The following is a 20,041-nucleotide window of genomic DNA, read 5'->3' as shown; positions in this document are numbered from 1 at the left end:
AAGATCAAGTGCATTACATGGTGGCAGCAGGGAGTGCCTAACTTTGAGGATTTAGAAATGCAAGTCAAGAATTCTCTCAAAGTTCCTAAGACTGATGTAATCTCAGAATGGGGGAAGGACTTAATCGGGTGTGGGTTGGTCTAGATAGAACCACCACCATTTATTGAACATGTGTGAGTCAAGCCCTGAATGTGTATGTTTCATTTAACCCTCATCCTATGAGGCAAGTATTAATATCTCTTTTTTGGATGAAGAAGGTGAAATACAAAGAGCTTTGAAATACAAAGAGCAACTTGCCCTGGATCACAAAGCTAGTAGGAGATTCTGTATTTATCCACTATATTATTGGTTTGGATAAATAATGTTAAAGGGAAGAAGTGGTGCTGTGATTTCTTGTCACATTGATGCCATTCAGCATTATCATGGTGCTGCGGAAAGTTCAAATAAGATATAAGCAGTTTTATCTGACCGGATAGCACATCATTTTTTATTAGCATTACCTAGAACATGCTTTCAGTCTCCCAGTTGTGCCCAATGCCAAGTCTGGGCCAGATTCAACATTTAGATAACGGCGCGTGATCCTAGGATCTAAATCAGGCAGACATTTTTTGGGAGGCAAACTTTTCAGAGTTTAACACATCGATCCTTGTTTCTTCAGAAAGAGTAACCACGATGGCATCAGTGGTCCAGGCCAGCAGGCCGAGAGGGGTTAGGAGTGGAGCGGGCAGGATTCGGAGCAGGGGATTCGCCTGCCAGGGTGGGAGTCAGACGGGCGAGGATTCGCATTCTCAGGCCTGAGCGTCTCGGCTGCCGCGTCGGTCAGATGGGTCGAGGTTTGCAGAGTGGGTGCTAGGGGTGTCGCCCGAGCCTGGCTCTGGACCAGGACACCTAAAGGCCCAGGAGGAGATCGCTGCTCCAGGCGTTCATGGCAAATGCAAATACTAGGCGGAGGGCCGTTCCGCCGCGGTCGTCCTCCCTCGGACCCGGCTTGGCGCGGCCGCCTTCGGGCCCGTGCCCGTTCTCCGAGCTCCTGGCCCCAAAGCCCAGCGCATCCCACGCTGGGCCGTCCCAACAACCCATTCCGCCGACTCCCACCGGGTCCGAGCAAGCTGGCCACGCCCCTCCGCCTCCCGTCCCGCCCCAGGCCGCAAAGGTCGCGAGACCTTTGTCCGTTCTCTTGGCCCGGGACAGACGGCGCTCGGCGTCCCGAGCGCGCACGCAGGCCACACGCAGGGCACGCACGACCGGCGGGGCCAGCGCTCCCAACCGTCTTTGTCCCCGCCCCGATCGCGTCGTCTCGCGAGAGTTGGGAGTAAACAGCCCCGAATGGAGAGCCGAGGCGTGTTCGCTGCGGAGGCGCCGTTATCCCGGGCCCGGCGGACCCGAGCTTGAGGCGGCCGCAGGTACGTCAGGCGGCCCGTTCCCCGGAACCGCCGCCCGTCCCACCTGCGCGGCCGCGCGCTCGGGTGTGCCCGCGGCGCCCGGCGCCCCGAGGGCGGGCGTCTGCGCGGGCGGCCGGGGCCTCCCTGCGCCCCCCACTCCGCAGCGGCCGGGGGGCGGGCCGTGCATGCTCGCGGGAAGCGCGCCGTCCCCTCCGCTCCCCGGAGCCCCCGGGCTGCGGCTGGGGCCCTGCTGGGCCCTGTCTGCGTGTCTGCCTCGCTTGGTGGCGTGCCCGATTTCATCATTTTCTTTATGTGAAATAAACTTTAACGCAGTGAAACGGTGTGCCTGTCTCCGGCCCTCGGCCTGCGAACGTCCCGGTCCCTCCGGGTCTGCTCCCAGAGGGTGCCGGCGCCCGGGTTTGAACGACCTGGGCTCTTTCCCGTGTCTCAGGCTGCACACGCCGCCCCGCGGGTGCCAGGAGTGCGGTGCGAGAAGCTCGGCGGCCGCTCGGGCCCCCGAGGCTCCGGTTTGCCCTCCGATCCAGAGAACCCTTCAGACCCGTAGCATCTTCAGACCTTGGCTCGCCCAGTGATGGTCGTGACCCCCTAAGACTGTTACAGAGCATCAGCATCATTTTTAATAAGATGTTTACCAAAATAAGATGTTTTGGGTCAGAGCCCCCGAGAATCTTGGCTTATGTGTCCACAGATGAAGTTAAATATCGACATTCAGATTCTGAACGACACTTCCAAGTGAGTGGCATAAGATCTCAGAGTTGAACTCTGGCGAATGTCGTTTCCTCTGGCCCTTTAGTCTTAACTCTGCTAGTAAATTGTGCTCTGACTTCAAGGTGCGTTTGCGTATGGGTAAAAACAAGGGGCTTGGAGAATAGTGGCTCTTCCCAGCTGCTTTATCTGCGGCGCTCATTTTGTTTTTTTGTAAGAGCTTTAAGGTGAAATTTACATACCATAAAATTCACCTGTTTTAAGTGTACTTATTCAGTGGTTTTTGGGGTTTTTTTTGTAAATTTAGAGTTGTGCAATCATCACCACACCCACTTTTAGAACATTTCTGTCACCCGAGAAAGATCTCTGGTGCCCATTTGCAGTCATCACTACTCATTTATAACCCAGCCCCAGGCAACCTCTGTCTGCTGTCTCCTTAGATTTGTAATTTCTGAATATTTCATATATTCAGGTGGCATCATGTGTGGGGCTCTGTGTCTGGCTTTTATTCAGCATTAAGGGTCATCCATGTTGTAGCATGTGTCAATACTTTGTTCCTTTTTACGGTCCAGTAGTAATCTCTTGTGTGGATGTAACATACTTTGTTTATCCATTCATGCAGAACACTTTTGCAAATAAGATTTTGTTTCCATGCGCCTCAGGGACGGCCAGAGCCCTTTATGGGAGGAGGTGGTGGGGGTGGCCTGAGTGGGCCTCTTGCCCATTGGGTCTCTCCTTTCTCCTCCTCCAGCATCCCTTATAATCAAGAGTTGGTCGTGTCGGTGAAAAAAGAGAAATTCTAATTTGGTGCTTGTGGAGCCTTTGAAGCACCCAGGGTCCCATGGGATCAAGTGGGATCTCTTCTGGTCCAGAGGTTTTTAGCCTTCTCTTTAAATTCACGTGTCTTTGACTCCATTTTCTTTGATTCTGGCGGTAAGTAGTTCCTGCCCTGCCAGCTGCCTCTTGTGTTTGTGTGGCAGCCGTAGTACATGCCACAGATAGTTAGGGTAACGAGCTAGGAAGGCTGAAGGCTCCGGGAAAGTGCACGTGGCTCCCATTAGTGTTTTAAGTGGAGTTTTAGGGGGAGATTGGCAGCTGTCTCTTTGAACCAGGAGAGAGTTGAGATATGTTTTATTGGGAAAACTTGAGTACTCCAACACTTGGTGACTTGAAAAATGAAGAAGGGGAGGGTGGACCTTGTACTTGCTGTTCGGTAGAGGACCTTGGTCTCTTTCAGTGTTTTGCCTGAGACGGGTTAAGGAGATGGTAAAAAAAGAGACAAGTTAATTTCCCCTTCCCTGTGGCCTAGTCAGTTTTGACATGCTGCAGAAATCTGTTAATTGGATTTATTAATCTTGTTAGTGTCTTTTGCTTAAGAAAATGCGTTTAAAATGAGCTAAGTGCTAAGTCTGCAGGTGCCTCATCTGTGGCTAGCCAGGACCAGCTGACTGAAGGATAAAGAGATGAGGCGGCGGAAGCAGCGTATCTGAAAGAATAGGCAATAAAGACTGTGTAGACCAAGATTTCTCAACTCGGGCACTGGTGACTCTTTGGGCTGAATTACTTGTGTGTCCCCGTTCTGCAACCCCCCCCCCCCCCCAGCCTACTAATGGACAGAATGTGCCAGAAGGAATGGTTCAGTCAGGCTTAAGAATACACCTTTAAGAAGTGTGATCTGGCATTGCTGAAATGTTAGCCTGTTAAACAATGGTGATACAGCCAAGTATGCAATTAGTTACGAAAGTGGTATTTTACAGCCAAATTGTAATTGAACCAAATGGTACCCTTTCATGGCCTAAACACAATTCAATTTTCTCTGGAGCCATTTCAGTACGGGTTCATTAAAAATCAAGGCGTATCAGCGTAATTAGATGACTTTCGGGTGATACAGATACGCCTGAATTGTGTTCTTTATTTGCAGAGAAATAATTTCAGGTGTCCTTTAGCTATACCCAGAGTTGTCGTCTCAGTGACGCTCTTCTAATGCAAAGTGAAAGAATCTGAGCTGCAGGGAATGTTAGCTGTCTGCTAGACCAGTTGCTTGTCCAAGTAATACATTTTCTTTACTTTGTCTCCCTTTTGCGCGTACATCTCATTAAATCTTATTCCTGGCATATATTATTTGAACTGTTTATTTTCCGTTTAGTATTTGATATCAAATACTACCTTGTATTAGAGGCATAATTATACTTACTCATGGAAAAATCCATACTTAGGTAAATAGCATCTTTTAGGGCATACCTTTGTATGGAAAGATAACCAGGTCTTCTACATAAAGAATTTATAGAAATTAAATCCAGTGACCACTTAGTGGATCCAGTAACAGCCTGAACTAGGCCTGTGAGTAAGTAAGACTACAGATGATAAGCCTGTTCACAGTGAACTGGCTAAAAGCTTAGCCTTAAGCTAGACACAGACAGATTTTTGAAAACAATTCCTAGGAAATAGATCTGTTTTAAGCTCTTCTACAGGTACAAATAAAATGAAATCTTTTAGCGTATTTTTTAATCTTCGTGCTACTGTCTTACCAGACAGTTTTTCTATAAAATTTGTTTTAAAAGGTTTACTAAAGTATTTAACATTTGTTTTATCTAATTATAAAAGTGTAACATTTGCTGTTTGTAAAAATGTCAATGGTGAAAGAAGAAAATAAGCACCTGTAATCATACCAGTGAAAGGTGGAACCATCATTCCCATCTTGGCAGATATCTTTTCATGGTCTTTTTTTCCTGTGCATATAGGTACATATTTCAAAATAAAAATTTGGATCACACTGTACAGGAACTATTTAATCATTCATTAGTATTTCTCCATATTCTTTAGGAAGTCTTTTGGTTTCCTATTGCTACTGTGACAAATTTCTACAAACTTAATGGCTTAAAACAACACGAATTGCTTACTTACGGTTCTGGAGGTGCGTCGTCCAGAGTCGGCCTCCCTGGGCTGAAGGTAAGCTGTCGGCAGGGCGTCCGTCCTTCTGGAAGTTCTGAGGGGAGTCTGTTTGCTTCCCTTTTTCAGTTTCCTGAGGTGGCTGCACTCCTTGGCTCCTGACCTCCTCCCCTGCTTACTGCAGCCTCCTGCGTCCATCACATCTGCTACTGCCCCCTCACAACGCCTGCCTCCCTCTTGTGAGGACTCTTGTAATTACCTTGGACCCACCTGGATAATCCAGGATGCTCTCCCCATCTCGAGATTCTTAGTTTAATTACACCTGCAAAGTCCCTTTGGCCATATAAAGTAACATTTACAGATTCCAAGGATGGGATGTGGACATCTTTTGGGAACCATTATTTGGCCTTCCAAAGGAACATAATTTGAAATTGCTGCATTGCAGCCCGTAGTATGGACGAACCGTAGTTATTTCTCTGGTCCCCACTGCACCTTTTGATGGTCTCTGATTTTTCCCAGTTATAATCCTGGGGCATCAGTCATTGTATACTTTCAGATTCACACTTCCATGGAGTGCATTTCCAGGGGATTTCAGAGAAGCGGGGCGCCTGCCTCTCAGGAGTGCGGCCTGTGAGCCAGACCACCCAAGTTCCCAGCCCAGCTTCTTGCCCCCTGGCTCCGGGGCTCCAGGCCAGTGCTGCGCTACCCAGGGCCTCAGTTTTCTCATCTGAAAATGGGGTGGTCATAGGTTGTTGTGAGGCTTCAGTGAGTTAATGCCTGTGCCTGCCGTAGAAAAGCGCCTGCCACGTGATAAATGCTCAGTAGTGTTAGTTTTCGTTGTTATTACTGGTTTTATTAGAACAAAAGTTTTTTATATCCATATTTAAGGTTTCTAATACATACTGGCAAATCACCATTCTAAAAGGTTATAAGGGTTTTTTTTTACATTCCCTAGCAACATATGAGAGTACTCATTGGTCTGAATTCTTAAGCATGGTTTGGAGTTTACACTGGATGTCTCAGTGTTTGTCTGTCACAATGTTACTTGATTTTTTGTAATGTAAATGATAGAAACACTGGGGTCAATTTTAACAGAAATTTACTTTACCATGAATCTTTTCAGGAGTTCTCTCAATTCCTTAGAATGAGAAATCCTTTTAATTTCACTTTGACTAGCTCATTCCTGGCTGTCAGGATGTTAGGATGTCGCTCCATGTAACAGTTGATGTGTGTGAGTCTGTTTGGCTTGGTATGTAGTCACTTATGCACACAGTGGTCAGCACAGACTGAGTGTAATATAAAAGGCTTATAATTGCACCCCCACCAACTCTTTTTATAATTTAATACTCCCACCCTTCTCAGTGCATTCCCAGCAACTGAGACTAAATATAGGACTTTTTTTTTTTTTTTGGCGTGTTTTGAAAACAATTTCAACCTACCAGAAAGGTTCCAAGAACAGTACAGAACCTTTTCTCTGAATCATTTGAAGCTAGTTGCAGACCTGAAACCCATTATCCCCAGATACTTTAGTGGGCATTTCCTGCACGTAAGGTCCTTACATAATCACAGCACAGCCTTCAAAACCAGGAAATTAGTCTCGATACACCACTGCTGCCCAAGCACAAGCGGGCCTCATTCAGGTTTTGCCAGGTGTCGCAGTAATGTCCTTATAGCAGAGGGGGCCCGTTCACAGGCTTGAGTTGCAGTTAGCTAGTTGAGGGGCCTCTTGAGTCTCCTTCATTCTGGAGCTGTGTCAGCCATTCCTTGGCTTTTGCTACCTAGCCACTTAGGAACATTCTAGGCCAGTTGTTTTGAAGAGTTTCCCTGGCTTTGGGTTCTGATGTTCCCTCACGCTCTGATTCAGGTTGTGCGTCTCTGGCAGGAGCCCCACAGGTGATGCCAGGTCCTCGTTTGCTCAGTGGACCTGATCTGTTCTCATTGCTGGTTAACTTCTGATGAAGCTGCTCCACTGTGAAGTTACCCCTTTTCCCTTTGTAGATCAGGATTTTGTTGGGAGGCATTCTGAGACTGTGTAAATATCTCATTCTTCTTCAGACTTTCACTTTGTTTTATTTATATATCTCAATGTGGACTCGTGCTTTCCTCTTTTTTTTCAGTGGGCTGTCTGATGTGCTACTTTCATTATTTTGATGCTCAGATTGTCTGAAGCTGGCCTCTGTGTCCCTTTGACACATCCCCATCATTCTTTGAGCTATTCTTCACTTTCTGGCACAGAAAGATATTCCAGACTCATCTGTTCTTGCCCAGCCCGGCCTGGAACTGTCTCTATCTCCAAGGAACCTGGTTTCTTTTCATGGAGAAGGATATTTGGGAGGCCAGTTCTGGGCACTAGGTGGGCTCCCTTCTGTTGGGAGCATGTCCTCTCAGTAGACAGACCTAGGAAATGTATGTACGTGTGTCGGCATGTATGTATGTACACACACACATTTGCATATATTTACTTCTATATCTGTCTATCTGTATATTGAAAACCTTAAGTTCACACCAGTATTTCCAATTTCAACGTGATCCTGCATGGTTCATTGAATTGTTTTCCCTTTTCATAGTTATGACTTCCTTCTCTGACAGTGAGTAAGCTGCCTCCCGTTAACCATAAAATATTTATTTGATCAAATCAGTTTCCCTTTGTCACTGCCACCATCCCACTCAGGCTGTCACCCCTCACCAGGTGCCTCTCCCCCACACACCTTCCTCACCCTCTCAGACGCCGTCACCCCACACCGGGCCAGAGAGACTCCCACCATGGCCTACCTTCTTGTCCTCAGCTGAATTAGTCAGAAAGGGAAGAAGAAAGGGAAAAGTTAGAACTCTTTAGAAAGTGTTTTCCTTTTCCTGTGTGTATATGTATGTGTCGGTTTACCTACTCTGTTTATCTTATACTTGTCACTGCTTACCTGCTTGCCACTGCATGGTGAGCCCGTCTTGGAGGAAGTGCTCTCCAGGTTTGCACTACATAGTGAGAGCGGGAAGGCTCCACCCTCCACACAGGTGAGTAGATATTTGGACAAGGGAGGGTGCAGGCTGGGCTTTAAAGACCCAGGAGAGGAGTCACTGGGGACTGGCCGTGTTCAAAACAGGCAGGGGCACAGAGGTCTGTATTAAGTGGCTGGTCTTGTGACCCCTGTGCCCATGCCAACCCTCAGTAGCCTCTAGCTGCCCTACTCCACCCCCGGTGACATTTTTGTTTTCCTCAAAGCAAATTTGTATTTTGAAGTCTTATTTTGGGCTTGGGAAACCATAGAAACCTCAGTATCCATTGTCATGATTTTTTACGAGCTGTGGGTCTTTGAAAAGAGTGTCTTCTTAGAACCCAGACTTTAGTTCACTTTTAAAGAACATAAGCGGGTCAGCCAGATCTAGACAAAACAGGGAGGTGTCTCCTTATCCCTCTCATATCCAGCCTTATCATTTGTCCCCATGGGATTTTTCTCCTTGAGTCTCTTCCTTCCAGCCACTGGTGGGTTTGGAGACTGGAGCAGGCTGGCATTCACCAGCCTGGCCCTTTTTTGGAAGGAGTCGATGACCTTTTAATTATGAAACCAGTGGTCTCTTTCAGTCGACCACCTTTCATTTTGAAAATTCTTTTTCACTGATTTTGGGGATTTTTGGATCTCCCTGTTCCCTTCTGCCCTGACCATGCCCTCCCAACTCTAATGCTTACCCTAAGTTTCACATGTTCAGAATTTGGTTCCTGCTAGTAGTGTTCCCCAAACCAGCTTTTCCTGCAGCCTTCTCCATCTCATGGCCAGACACCATCAGTGTTTGGGCAAGAGGTCTTGGAGTTGTCTTTGGCTCCTCACTTGCACGCACTCCCACGTCTGGTTGTCAGCAGATTCTGTAGCCTCTGCCTTCACATCTGTAACACAACCGTCTTCATCACCTCTCCTGCCCTACCCTAGCCTAAGCCACCATCTTTACAGAGGCCTTCTGGTTGGTCCTCCGCTTCCTCCTGTGTCCCCCTCCACACGGAAGCCAGAGCGAGCCAGTTAACATGCAGGCCAGCTTGGGTTGCATCTCCGCTTGGACCTTGCTTTCCCTTCCCATTCACAGAGAGCTGAGGTCCTTTCTCTGACCTACAACGCCCTCGCTGGTCTGCCCCTCAGTTCCCTCTCTCCTCTCATCTCCTACTTCCCCTTCCTTCCTCTGCTCCAACCACACTGGCCCCTGCCTTACCCGGCCAAGCATGCCCTGTGCCTCAGGGCTTTTGCACTTGCTTTCCCATTGCCTCTGATACTCTTCCCACAGGGCTTGGCAAGCCCTTCTCAGGGCTCCTTCTCAGGGGTTTCTGCAGCACTCCGTCTAAAAATTCAACCCTTCCGTTCACCTGTCATATTCCCCTTCTCTTTTTTTTTTCTGCTTTCAAAATATAGTATTTATCCCTAGCTAAATACTGTATGTTTTGCTTACCTTTTGTATTACCTGTCTCCCCACACTGGAAGGTCAGCTCCATGAGGTCAGAGATTGCTGTTGTATTTGGTTCACTGCTCTGTTCCTACCACGTGGCACAGTGCCTGGCTCTTCGGAGTGGCTCAGTTCATGAGTTGGACTGCTCAGCAGTCCCGCCTGCCTCTGTTTTCTCTCTGTGCACTTCACTCCCATTGGACGCAGAGTCTCTTTCCACCTGTTTGCTGGATGTTCTGCTCAGACTTGATACCTGCTGGGGGCCCTGCCCGCCGCCGTCTGCTAGCCTCTCCACACTGGATCTCGTTGCCTCCCTGCCCATACGGATGACTTGCTGATCCTGCGTATGTCCCTTGTGTTTTCCTCCTGCGTGGTGCAGCTCTGCTCAGAGTGCCCCACTTCTCCCTCCTTGTTTCCGTACTTCCAGCCCTACCAGCTCAGATTCCGCCAGAGCCTGCTGCCACCCACCTCATCACAGCGCAGGAAGGACCCTCTGTGCGGCGTCCCTGGCAGTGTGTGTGCCTCTCCCTGGGAAGTGTCGTCTCCAGGGCTGTGTTTAGCGTCCGGCATTTACAGCTGGCTGCTCTGCTGGATCCCACCGGGAGGGCTGTGTCCCTCACTTACCAACAGTCCACGTGTCGCCTGCAGCGCCTGCTGCTGTCTCGAGCTTGGTCAGCAGCCTGTAAACTTGTGTGATTTAATGAGTGAACCAAGGGAGAATGCTTAGGATATTGTAGGGTCCTATTTTCCAGAAACCTAAAAAGTTTTATTTTTCTATTTGGGGGAGAACTGATTACCTTCGGCACTTTAAAATTTAAAACCCTCCTAACTTTGTCTTTGCATTTCTCTTTTTTTTGTTTGTTTTTTTGAGGAAGACTAGCCCTAAGCTAACATCCATGCCCATCTTCCTCTGCTTTATATGTGGGACGCCTACCACAGCATGGCTTGCCAAGCGGTGCCATGTCCACATCTGGGATCCAAACTTGGTCCCACCGAAGTGGAACGTGCGCACTTAACCACTGCGCCACCGGGCTGGCCCCTCTCTTTTTTTTTTTTTTTTTTTTTTTAAAGATTTTATTTTTTCCTTTTTCTCCCCAAAGCCCCCCGGTACATAGTTGTGTATTCTTCATTGTGGGTTCTTCTAGTTGTGGCATGTGGGACGCTGCCTCAGCGTGGTCTGATGAGCAGTGTCATGTCCGCACCCAGGATTCGAACCAACGAAACACTGGGCCGCCTGCAGCGGAGCGCGCGAACTTAACCACTCGGCCACGGGGCCAGCCCCCTGGCCCCTCTCTTTTAAAGTCAGGCTCCCCGCTCAGTTTTAAGAGACCATCAGCCATTTCTTCCATATAGGCTGCATGATAAGTTCACTGTCCTTACCTGTATGTGAATTATTTTGGAACAGGTTTAATTACAGTTGATCTAACTCTGTTGGGTCTAAGATTTGCTCATTACTCACTGATGTTTGTGTTATAAATAGTCCAAATATGTCATAGATTCTTTAGCTTGAGGTAGAACAGTTTTAAGAGATTTTTTTTAATTTTTTTAAAAACTTGCTGTAATTGAGAGACCCGTTTAAATCTTTTAACTGTAAGTTCCTTTCCTATAACAGGAGTCTTATCACCAGTGATTAGCTTTATCTTCTTGGACCAGTAATACTGTCATTTAGTGAGGTCTGCGCCTAGTCTAATTATATTCTGTGATACCCCATGGCTGCAAGTGCCACATATAAACAAAAAAACTGGGGCTCACTCCCAAACGGATCTCTGTCAAATAGGTTGGAGGGGCTTTGGTGTCCCTGTTGCTTTCCTTTGGTCTTTGTCGTCTGGCCTTCGCTTTTAATTTAATTTCTTTGTTCTTGTGGTTGGCATTCTCATTGTTGTTCTTCCTGTTGATATGAAAATAACTTGTAAAATTTCATTTCTGTCTGATGAGCTCCATTCCCCCAACCTTAGTTTCCAGCTCCAGAGAGAGCCCCGCTTTTCAGGCTTGTGTGTTATGACAGCAGTGAAATTCTAAGTATTAAACTTCTAAACATTCTTTAGACGCTCTGCCACCTTACTTTACCTCGTCTGTTTTTCTGGTTGTCGAAGCACCTATGAATAGTTCTCGAAGCCACAAACTGCTTGTCGCTCTAAGGCAGCGGTTCCTGGTGTTGTCTTCTTAGAGACAAGCAGCAGTGCACGGCCAGCATTGCTGCATTGTTTGCTTCTGGTGTGATCTATGCGACTGATTTTTCTGGGCATGCTGCAGCCAGCAGAGTTTTTGCTGCTGCTCTCTTTTTCATTGTGGAGAATGATTGTTTTTCCCCCCATTCAGAGAGCATGTTTCTTTGGCAACGGCTTCCCTCACGGACTGTCCCTTCATGTTGCTTCCAGGAAAGAGAGAATCTGACTTTATAGCATAGTTAGCAGGTTAAATGTTTTTAAGTCGAGGCTGCAGGTAAAATGAATTTAATGCCAGTAAATACCCTTCTGTACTCCTTTCATAGAATTGGCAGAAAATATTTAAAAATCTGAAAAGGTGTAGTCTGAGTAATTTTAAAGCACAGTGTCTCTTAAGGTGTTAAGTACATGACTTGTATAGAAATTAATTTGTTCTTGGGTATTAACTTTACAGCAGAAAGTAAGGAGGTAAAAAAGCTTTTGCCTGAAAATTTGGTGAAATTTATGGGGAATTAAAGTGTTAATTGGGGAAATGCCCTGGAGTTGAGTTGCAAACGATAGGAAAATGCAGAATCTGAAATGCAAGCCAAGTAAAGGATCATAGCAAAGGGCTCTGGTACTTGGTGCTCGGACGTGCAGGGCCAATGTGCTTAATATTCCTGGTGATGTTCTCCTCAGTTTTCTCCGTTTTTCTCCTTTACTTTATCCTTTCTTATTTTTGAAGCTCCCTTAAAACTTTTTTTTTCCCCTGAAAGAGGTGAGGAGTAACTAAATCAAATGAAGTAATAAAATGTCGTGTGTGCGTCATGCGTCCGCTTTGCTCCTAACTGGGCTATCTTTTGACCCTCTTATCTAAATTGCACCTGTAGCTGCATCCTCCCTGGCTGGGTGTGCTGCTAATGGCCGCGTGTGCTCGCTGTGTTTTGTAGATTGGCTCCCAGAGTGATCGCTCATCCCGCTGGACTTTGCTTCTGTGGTGCAGATGGAGCGGAGGACTCGGTGGTCTGGGCCGGAGTGAGGGAAGCCTGATGGCCAAGATGGAGAAGAAACGAAGAAAGAAATGAAAGCCTCTTTTCAGGCCAAACCACAGAAGGCCATGAAATTTAACTTTTATTTACGTTGGACAAGACTGTAAAACGGCTGGTCAGTAATGTTTCCGCTTTTAGCCGAAACAAAAATTAACTCGTAATCAAGGAAGAAAAAAGTGCACTTTGAATTTATGTGATTTTTATGATCATACTCACTTATGACCATGAAGCTTGTCAACATCTGGCTGCTTCTGCTGGTGGTTTTGCTGTGTGGGAAGAAACATCTGGGTGACAGACTGGAAAAGAAATCTTTTGAAAAGGCCCCGTGCCCTGGCTGTTCCCACCTGACTCTGAAGGTGGAATTCTCCTCGACGGTTGTGGAATACGGTAAGCATGCAGAGGCCCTTGGAGCTGGTGAGGGTGGGCCGTCTGGAGGTGCTGCTGGAGGGTTCTGTTCTGACGTTCAGGTGCCCGGATGTGAGGACCTAAGCAGATGGTCTTAGATAATTCACTCCAGATTTTGTTCTTGTTTTGAGTAAAATAAAACAGCCTTCACTTCTCTGAATTCCTTTTTCCTATTTGAAAAACTTACATTCATTTCTTTGCCATACGTTCAAACTTCTGTTAATGCTTGCCTTTTAAAAAATAGCACAGCTGTCTGATTTTGAGTGGTGTATTCTGTGATCTGGGGTGGTTTATACAGATCATTTTAACTCAGAACTCTGGAAACTGCTGTCCAGGGCGTTTAAACCAGTCTGTTTTGTTTACTATTTCTACTGTGGGTTTTATGATGTATTAGTTTTATTTTACTGCAGAAATTTTAGATTAGATATAATCTTATGTTTTAATATATGTACGTAAATTCTTATTTTTATTTGTGGTTGCTGATTTCAGAATATATCGTGGCTTTCAATGGATACTTTACAGCCAAAGCTAGAAATTCGTTTATTTCAAGTGCCCTGAAGAGTAGTGAAATAGACAATTGGAGAATTATTCCTCGAAACAATCCATCCAGTGACTACCCTAGTGACTTTGAGGTGATTCAGATAAAAGAAAACCAGAAAGCGGGGCTGCTGACACTCGAAGGCCATCCCAACATCAAGCGGGTGACCCCCCAGCGGAGAGTCTTCCGCTCCCTCAAGTACGCTGAGTGTGAGTACCGTGACCCAGCCGCCTTCCCTCAGTTTCTCTCTGGGACTCAGAGAGTGCATGCAACCACACGTGATGTGCTCCACCCCTCTCCCCCTGCCCCCAACTTTATTTGGGAAAATTTCACACTGGCAGAACAGTTGAAAAATAGTACAGTGAACACCTGTGTCCCTTCGTCTAGTTTCATCAGTTGTGAGCATTTTCTTGGCAGGAATTTGAAAAACAAAAAAGAGGCTTCTTGCTATTCTGTTACGAAAAAATCTGCAAGTTGCGGTGGAAGGTGATGATGATCTTTGTTTCTGTTGGGAGTGATTTGCATCCAGGTGGAGGTCTCAGTGTCCTCAGACTTGGACGCGGGCACCCCGCACGCTCTCAAGTGAGAGACAGTGGCTTGAGTCTCCTCTTCACTTGCATTTTGCTTCTGTCAGTGTGTTTTTATTTTTTGTGGCATCTTGCAAAATGCCTTTTCCTTGGGTTTCCTTTTGTTTTTCTCAGAGCCTTTTGACTATGCACAGTCCTGCCTTAGCTGGGCTTATCTAAGTCATAAGCTGTGCAAGTGTGAGGATGGAAAGAATTTGATTGTTTCCTTTTCAGCTTGAAGGCTTATTTCCTATTTATTTACAACTTGGGCTTTTCAAGATTGGGTTTATCTTCAAATAATAAATTGCATATTTATTACATAGTATTTTCCAAAGCACATGTATTACCAAGGGTAAGGTTTTTTTCCTATTTGTCATAAACTAGGGTTACAAATTGCTAATTCTATTATTATTTACTATCATTTCTTTCATTAGAAGGAAAAAGAAATACAATTTGGCTTTTCTTCCTTGGTGGTATATTAGGCCTGAGAACCTCCGAGGTTTAAAAAAAGACACAGGCGGAAAGGCTACCAAATTTGCATATGTGACGAGCCAGTTCTCGAGTCAGCTCTGCAGTTCAGGTGTCGGACTTCTTCAGAGCCCTCTCTGCTAGGCCAGATGTTTTGTAGTGCTGTTCTCTTCACAAAGCAGTTATCTCAAAACAATCAGGAAGATAAATCAAACCGTGTACAATTAGCCAAATATTATCCATTGTGCCTTCTTTTTTTATCTTAAAGAGCTCTAGAATATATTAGGAAACACAGAAATGCCTAATTTTAGCACGGGAATCAAAATCTCAAGGTTGGGGTTCCTTCCTGTGCTGTGCCCTGCACTGTGGCTGTCAAGTGCTGTGCTTGACACACCAGAAGGAAATAGTTTGCCACCTGACGGGCCCAGCCTCTCTCGTCATCACCCCTGACCTTGTGGTGAGCAACTATTCTCATCCGAAAACGGAGCTAGTGCTGCCTACGTCTGTGGTTCCTTGGGAGATAAAATGAGACCGTGCATGTGGAGAGAGCTTAGCAGAGCTTTTAGGATGCTGTAAGTAGACACTAAATGTTAATTATGGTTCTCTTGTTAGAACCAGCGTTATTTGGGGCTGAAACCTGTCCCCCTCTGGACCCCATCCCTGGCTCTGTCCCGTGGCTGTGAGACAGAGCTAACCTGTTTTCCACAAGACAATACTTACAGGTTTATTTTGAAGAGATCCATGGTGTCTCCTTGACAGTGTCTTCTCTCCAGGATAGTAAAGATCTTCAGTTCCTTCAGCAGTTACTCATATGACGTGGTTCACGTCCCCACCATGTTAATTGCCTTCCTTTGAGTACTCTCCAGTTTTTCTTAATTGCTCTTAAGAGTGAAGCCAGAACTGGCTTCAGTACTTGGGGTGTAGTCTGGTCTGCTCAAGGTAAAGCAGGACAGTCCCCTCCCTTGTTCTAAATACTGTTCTTCAATTAGTACCTCCAGTATTGTCCCATGCTGTTGACTTAAAGGAACAGAATCAACATGGGAAGTTCAGTGCAGAATAATTTCCGTTGGACCGTGTAAATAATTACTGACTAAAATTGACATGACTGTATATTTCTCCAGGTCTCTGGACTTTCATGGGTGTAGCCTGGTAAGACTGGAAGAAAAATGATTCTGACTTGCTGTAGAAACAGAACTTAAATAGTATTACAGATTTGCTCTGAAAAGTGATTTGCAATACGATGTTTCTTTGTCATAGTATGGGCTTTGAAAAGTAAAGGGACAACTCTTGTGGTATTTCTTTTGCTTTTTTTTTCATTTTAAAAAAAGTAAGGGAGTTATGATTAGCAAAATGTATGCTTTTTAGTGTGCAGTTTGGCAAGTTTTGATAAAAGTGTAGAGTCAGGTACCCACTAACAAAATCAAGATGCCTCCTAGTCACATCCCCCTCAGAAATCCCCCTGGACCTGGGTGGTTTTTTGCTTGTTGAAAGGAGACGTTCTAGTAGATAAGCCTGTGGAGTGGAGCATAGTGAGCAATGTGCAGTTGGAAAAAGGTCCTCTTGATGTTTGGCCAGAGGTAGGTGTCATGGGAGAACGTGGCTTTTTCCTGTCCCGGAAATCTAGTGCTGTAAAACTTCACATTGGGTGAGTAGCCATTTTCTTCCACTTTTTCTCCTCTTCTGGTTAAGTGAGAACAAGTTGCTGATGAAAAACCAGACATTTCTTCAATATTAGTATCACAATTTAAAAATGGTTATTTTATCAGTCTCTCTCTGCCTTACATTGGTTAGAAAATTCCGGGTAAAAAACCATTTGGGATTAATATGATGGCTAAATAATATCCTAGAAATAGAACTGCACTGAGACTGTCCTTGTAGCAAAGAGAGAGAATCCCACCTTCCTTCAGACAGGATTTCGGAAGGTAGTCATTGCTCTGTCCGGAATGATTGTTGTCCCCGACAGGTGTCGTGTCCGTCGTGTCCTTTCAGCATTTCTCCTTTCCTCATCTTTCTCTTCCTTGGCTCTAGCTGACCCCGTCGTGCCCTGTAATGAAACCCGATGGAGTCAGAAGTGGCAGTCGTCCCGTCCCCTGCGGAGAGCCAGCCTTTCCCTGGGCTCTGGGTTCTGGCACGCTACAGGAAGACACTCGAGCAGACGGTTGCTGAGAGCCATCCCGCGCCAGGTCGCCCAGACGCTGCAGGCGGACGTGCTATGGCAGATGGGATACACAGGTGTGCACTGTGACCGGAGCCGCGGAGGGCCTGCTGTCCGGGAGTCCTCCCTCTCCAGTGCCTGGTGCTGAAGCCGTGTGGCCTCGTGCACCTGTCCTCCTCAGTATTTGTTGGGCGGGACACAGCTGCCCCTCGTCTTTGACTCCTGTTGTGCTGGGTATCTGTTTCTGTGGCTTTTCTAAGTGTTTAATCCTGTTTGCTTTTTGTGTCTTGTTTTTCTGTACCATTTCCAAGGTTAGAAAGGGTGGATTGTGGAGCATTTTTCTCCTGTGACACGTATGTGATCAAACACAGCACTGCCCACTGGCGGTCCAGCAGAGTTCTGTAATTTCTCAGGGAAAGAGATCAAATTCAAAGATAGTGTCCTTGATTTAGGCAATTTCATGAAAGTGAGTTTATCACTCCAGTGTGGTGCCCTGTGTGCAGAATGGCTAAGTCTGGACGATTGTACTTGTTGATCATTTGTTTCAGAATAGGAAACAATATTAATGACCATATTCCATGAAATAAAACTCAAGACCACTAGGACTTTTCTCCTTACTGATTCATCATGGCACCACGTCCCTGTTTTAACTCCTATGAAGGTTTAGATCCTGAGTTTTAAATGTACGCCTGTTTCCCTGGCCCCAGGCCCTCCCGCTTTGTCCAGGTCCTTTACCTGTTACCTCCTGGACTCAGAGACCTTTCTCCTCCTCTGATCGCTCAGCCTCCTGCCCATCAGAATGCCTGAGGTACTGAAGCTTTTAACACCTGGGCGACTGGCATTTTATGAAAATGATCGTCTCCTCTCAGTTTTATCTTTTTAGGGTGAAAACTCCTTTACAAAGCAGAAACTCTCTAATCGTCAGAAAAGCTGGTTTATTCCCCCCAAACCAAATGGTTTCTAATTTTGTGTGTGCATTTTTAAAAAGTAAGGAAAACTTTCTGTTGATTATCTCATTGTAATTGATTATTTAACATGATATTGATACATAAATGCAGTTCTCACACCAGGAAGACACTACCCTCACTACATCTGTTAGCTGTTAGATAGTACAGGTACTTGTATCTTTTCCACCTGTTTTCTAGAATTTCTTGACCCGACAGCATCAGTCCTATTTCACATTGGTACACATGGCTTTTGGCCAGCATCTGAAGTAGACTTGTTATTATAGCAAAGTGCGTAACATAGTGGTTTTCCTTACAATGTGATTAGCCCTGCGTGTTGTTGACAGCTGCTCTCTGCAGTGTCTTGTCTCTGATGAGCAGCATTGAGTGTGTCACCACACTTGTCAGGAAAGGGAGTAGTTTCCCCGTCTCCTGTAGGGGTGTGCTTTGTGGGTGCCCTTTGCCCTTTAGGGCCTCTCTAAGGAGATGCGGGGGTGGAGACCTGGAGGCAATTACCAGAAGGGGGAACCAGTCATAGGTGGAGGCATGGAGAGGGGTGGTTCCATCCTCAAGCTTTGGTGACAGGTGGGGGGTCCAAAGAGATTTTCTGTTTACCCTCAAGTCTTGTTTAGCAGCAGAGGATGGCGTTTCCCCAGCTGTCCCCTTTTGTTAGTCTCGGCTCAGCCAGGGCCCCTGGGGCATCTGCCCTAGCTTGTGCACTCTGGGCCGGCTTTGGCCCTCGATGACATATTGTTCTCTGTAGATCCCAAGGAGGGATGTATTTTATAGACAAAAATTCAAAAAGATGATTTCTCCAAACGTGATTGTGCATGCTTGCTTTTTGGAATAAGGTGCTAACGTGAGGGTTGCTGTTTTTGACACTGGGCTGAGCGAGAAGCATCCTCACTTCAAAAATGTGAAGGAGAGAACCAACTGGACCAACGAGCGAACGCTGGACGACGGTAGGTGGCAGTATAGCATAGGGAATACCAGTGACGCGTTTTCTGGTCACATAGAGGCTTTGTACGTCACTCCTGTCCTCTGTTTCATCAGTTAAGAGTATATTTTTCCACATGATAATGGTTAAACTGTCCGTGTACAGCAGTTACTTAGACAAACCCAAGTTGCTGTTGTACCTTTTGGCAGAAACTTTTCTAAATATCTCAGAGGATGTCAGGAAGTAGAGTTTGAGGAAAGAGAGGGGGATGCCTGGTGCAGGAGCATCTCCCTATTTGGGAGAGAGTGGGAGTGGCTGGACCCAGAAGCGGGCAGGTAGGTGCAGTGTGGGCTCTGAGTGGAAGACAGTAGAGAGGCAACAGAGGCCCTGTGTCTAGGACTGGAGAATGCGTCTGTTTGAATTGGTGATTTCAGCCCTTGTGTCTTGGCACATTATTGGCTGTTTTATGACTTTTTTTCCTTATGGGCAACAGGGCTGGGCCACGGCACCTTTGTGGCAGGTGTGATAGCCAGCATGAGGGAATGCCAAGGATTTGCTCCAGATGCGGAACTTCATATTTTCAGGGTCTTTACCAACAACCAGGTAGGTGTTTTGAGGACCCCTGAAGCTTAAAGAATTGATATTAAAGTATAGAAAGTAAAATCTCTAGAAAATACTGGTTTAAAAGCAGCACACGTCCGTGATGCTGAGCTGCTGCTGGCATCCCCTGTGCCCTGCTGTCTCTCCACTGTCCTTCTGGGTGGCTTTGCGCTTCTCCCACCACCCCCTTCATTGGCCTCTCTTGAATCCCGAAGACCCCGCTCTGAGGCACTGCGCTCAGGGATTCCTTGACCCCCAGTTTATTCCTCTCCTTCGGGCTTGCCTAGGGCTGCTGTGCCCCCATGTCTCAGACACATTTCTTGTACTTCCGACCTGCGAGAGTCATGTTTGAGGGTTTGCCACCCCTGCTGGCCTGTGTCCACCTTGAGGGTCGCCTCTGTAGCCGAGCACCCAGCATTGTGTTGGGTAATGTGGGTGTACAACCTTGTTCCTTTCCTCTTCATTTGGAAACTGTTTCTAGAAAGGGGAGAGGGTCCTAGTATTTATTTATCTTTAAAATTTAATTTTTGTGTAGGGAATTCTTAGTTCAGAAATATCAAAAGGCAGCACAAGGTACTGTCCCCATCCAGCGGATACTTACCTCACTGCCCCACGTCCCATGTGAGAGTTCCTTATTTTCTTGTACCCCTCTTCCTAGAATTTCTTTTGCATATTTAAGCAAATATAAATATGTAGTCTTATTTTTAAAGGCCTTTAAAAAACATAATTCTTAATCATTACACTGATTCTATTTCCACTGTACATTTAATTTTGTATTTTATAAAAACACCTAAATGGTGATACACAAGTAATTGA

General features: G+C 46.1%; 1 protein-coding gene across 4 annotated transcripts in view; it reads left to right on the top strand.

The window, feature by feature from the left end:
- Positions 1-437: 437 nt before the first annotated feature.
- The window catches only part of MBTPS1 (membrane bound transcription factor peptidase, site 1), a 53,675-nt gene continuing 34,071 nt past the window's right edge, over positions 438-20,041 (top strand). The window contains exons 1-7 of one of the 4 annotated variants that reach the window (XM_070500710.1): positions 438-1,403; positions 4,932-5,057; positions 12,567-12,999; positions 13,507-13,764; positions 16,618-16,821; positions 18,540-18,650; positions 19,119-19,228. In XM_070500710.1, coding sequence (XP_070356811.1) covers positions 12,831-12,999; positions 13,507-13,764; positions 16,618-16,821; positions 18,540-18,650; positions 19,119-19,228 — 852 coding nt within the window. In that variant the 5' untranslated portion in view covers positions 438-1,403; positions 4,932-5,057; positions 12,567-12,830. Of the gene's footprint in view, positions 1,404-4,931; positions 5,058-12,513; positions 13,000-13,506; positions 13,765-16,617; positions 16,822-18,539; positions 18,651-19,118; positions 19,229-20,041 lie in introns of all 4 variants that reach the window. The other 3 variants (XM_044760896.2, XM_014842180.3, XM_070500711.1) reach the window with 3 other exon arrangements.

This window comes from Equus asinus, chromosome 28, assembly GCF_041296235.1.
Source record: "Equus asinus isolate D_3611 breed Donkey chromosome 28, EquAss-T2T_v2, whole genome shotgun sequence".
NCBI lineage: Eukaryota > Metazoa > Chordata > Mammalia > Perissodactyla > Equidae > Equus > Equus asinus.
This window is presented reverse-complemented; position numbering and strand designations above follow the sequence as displayed.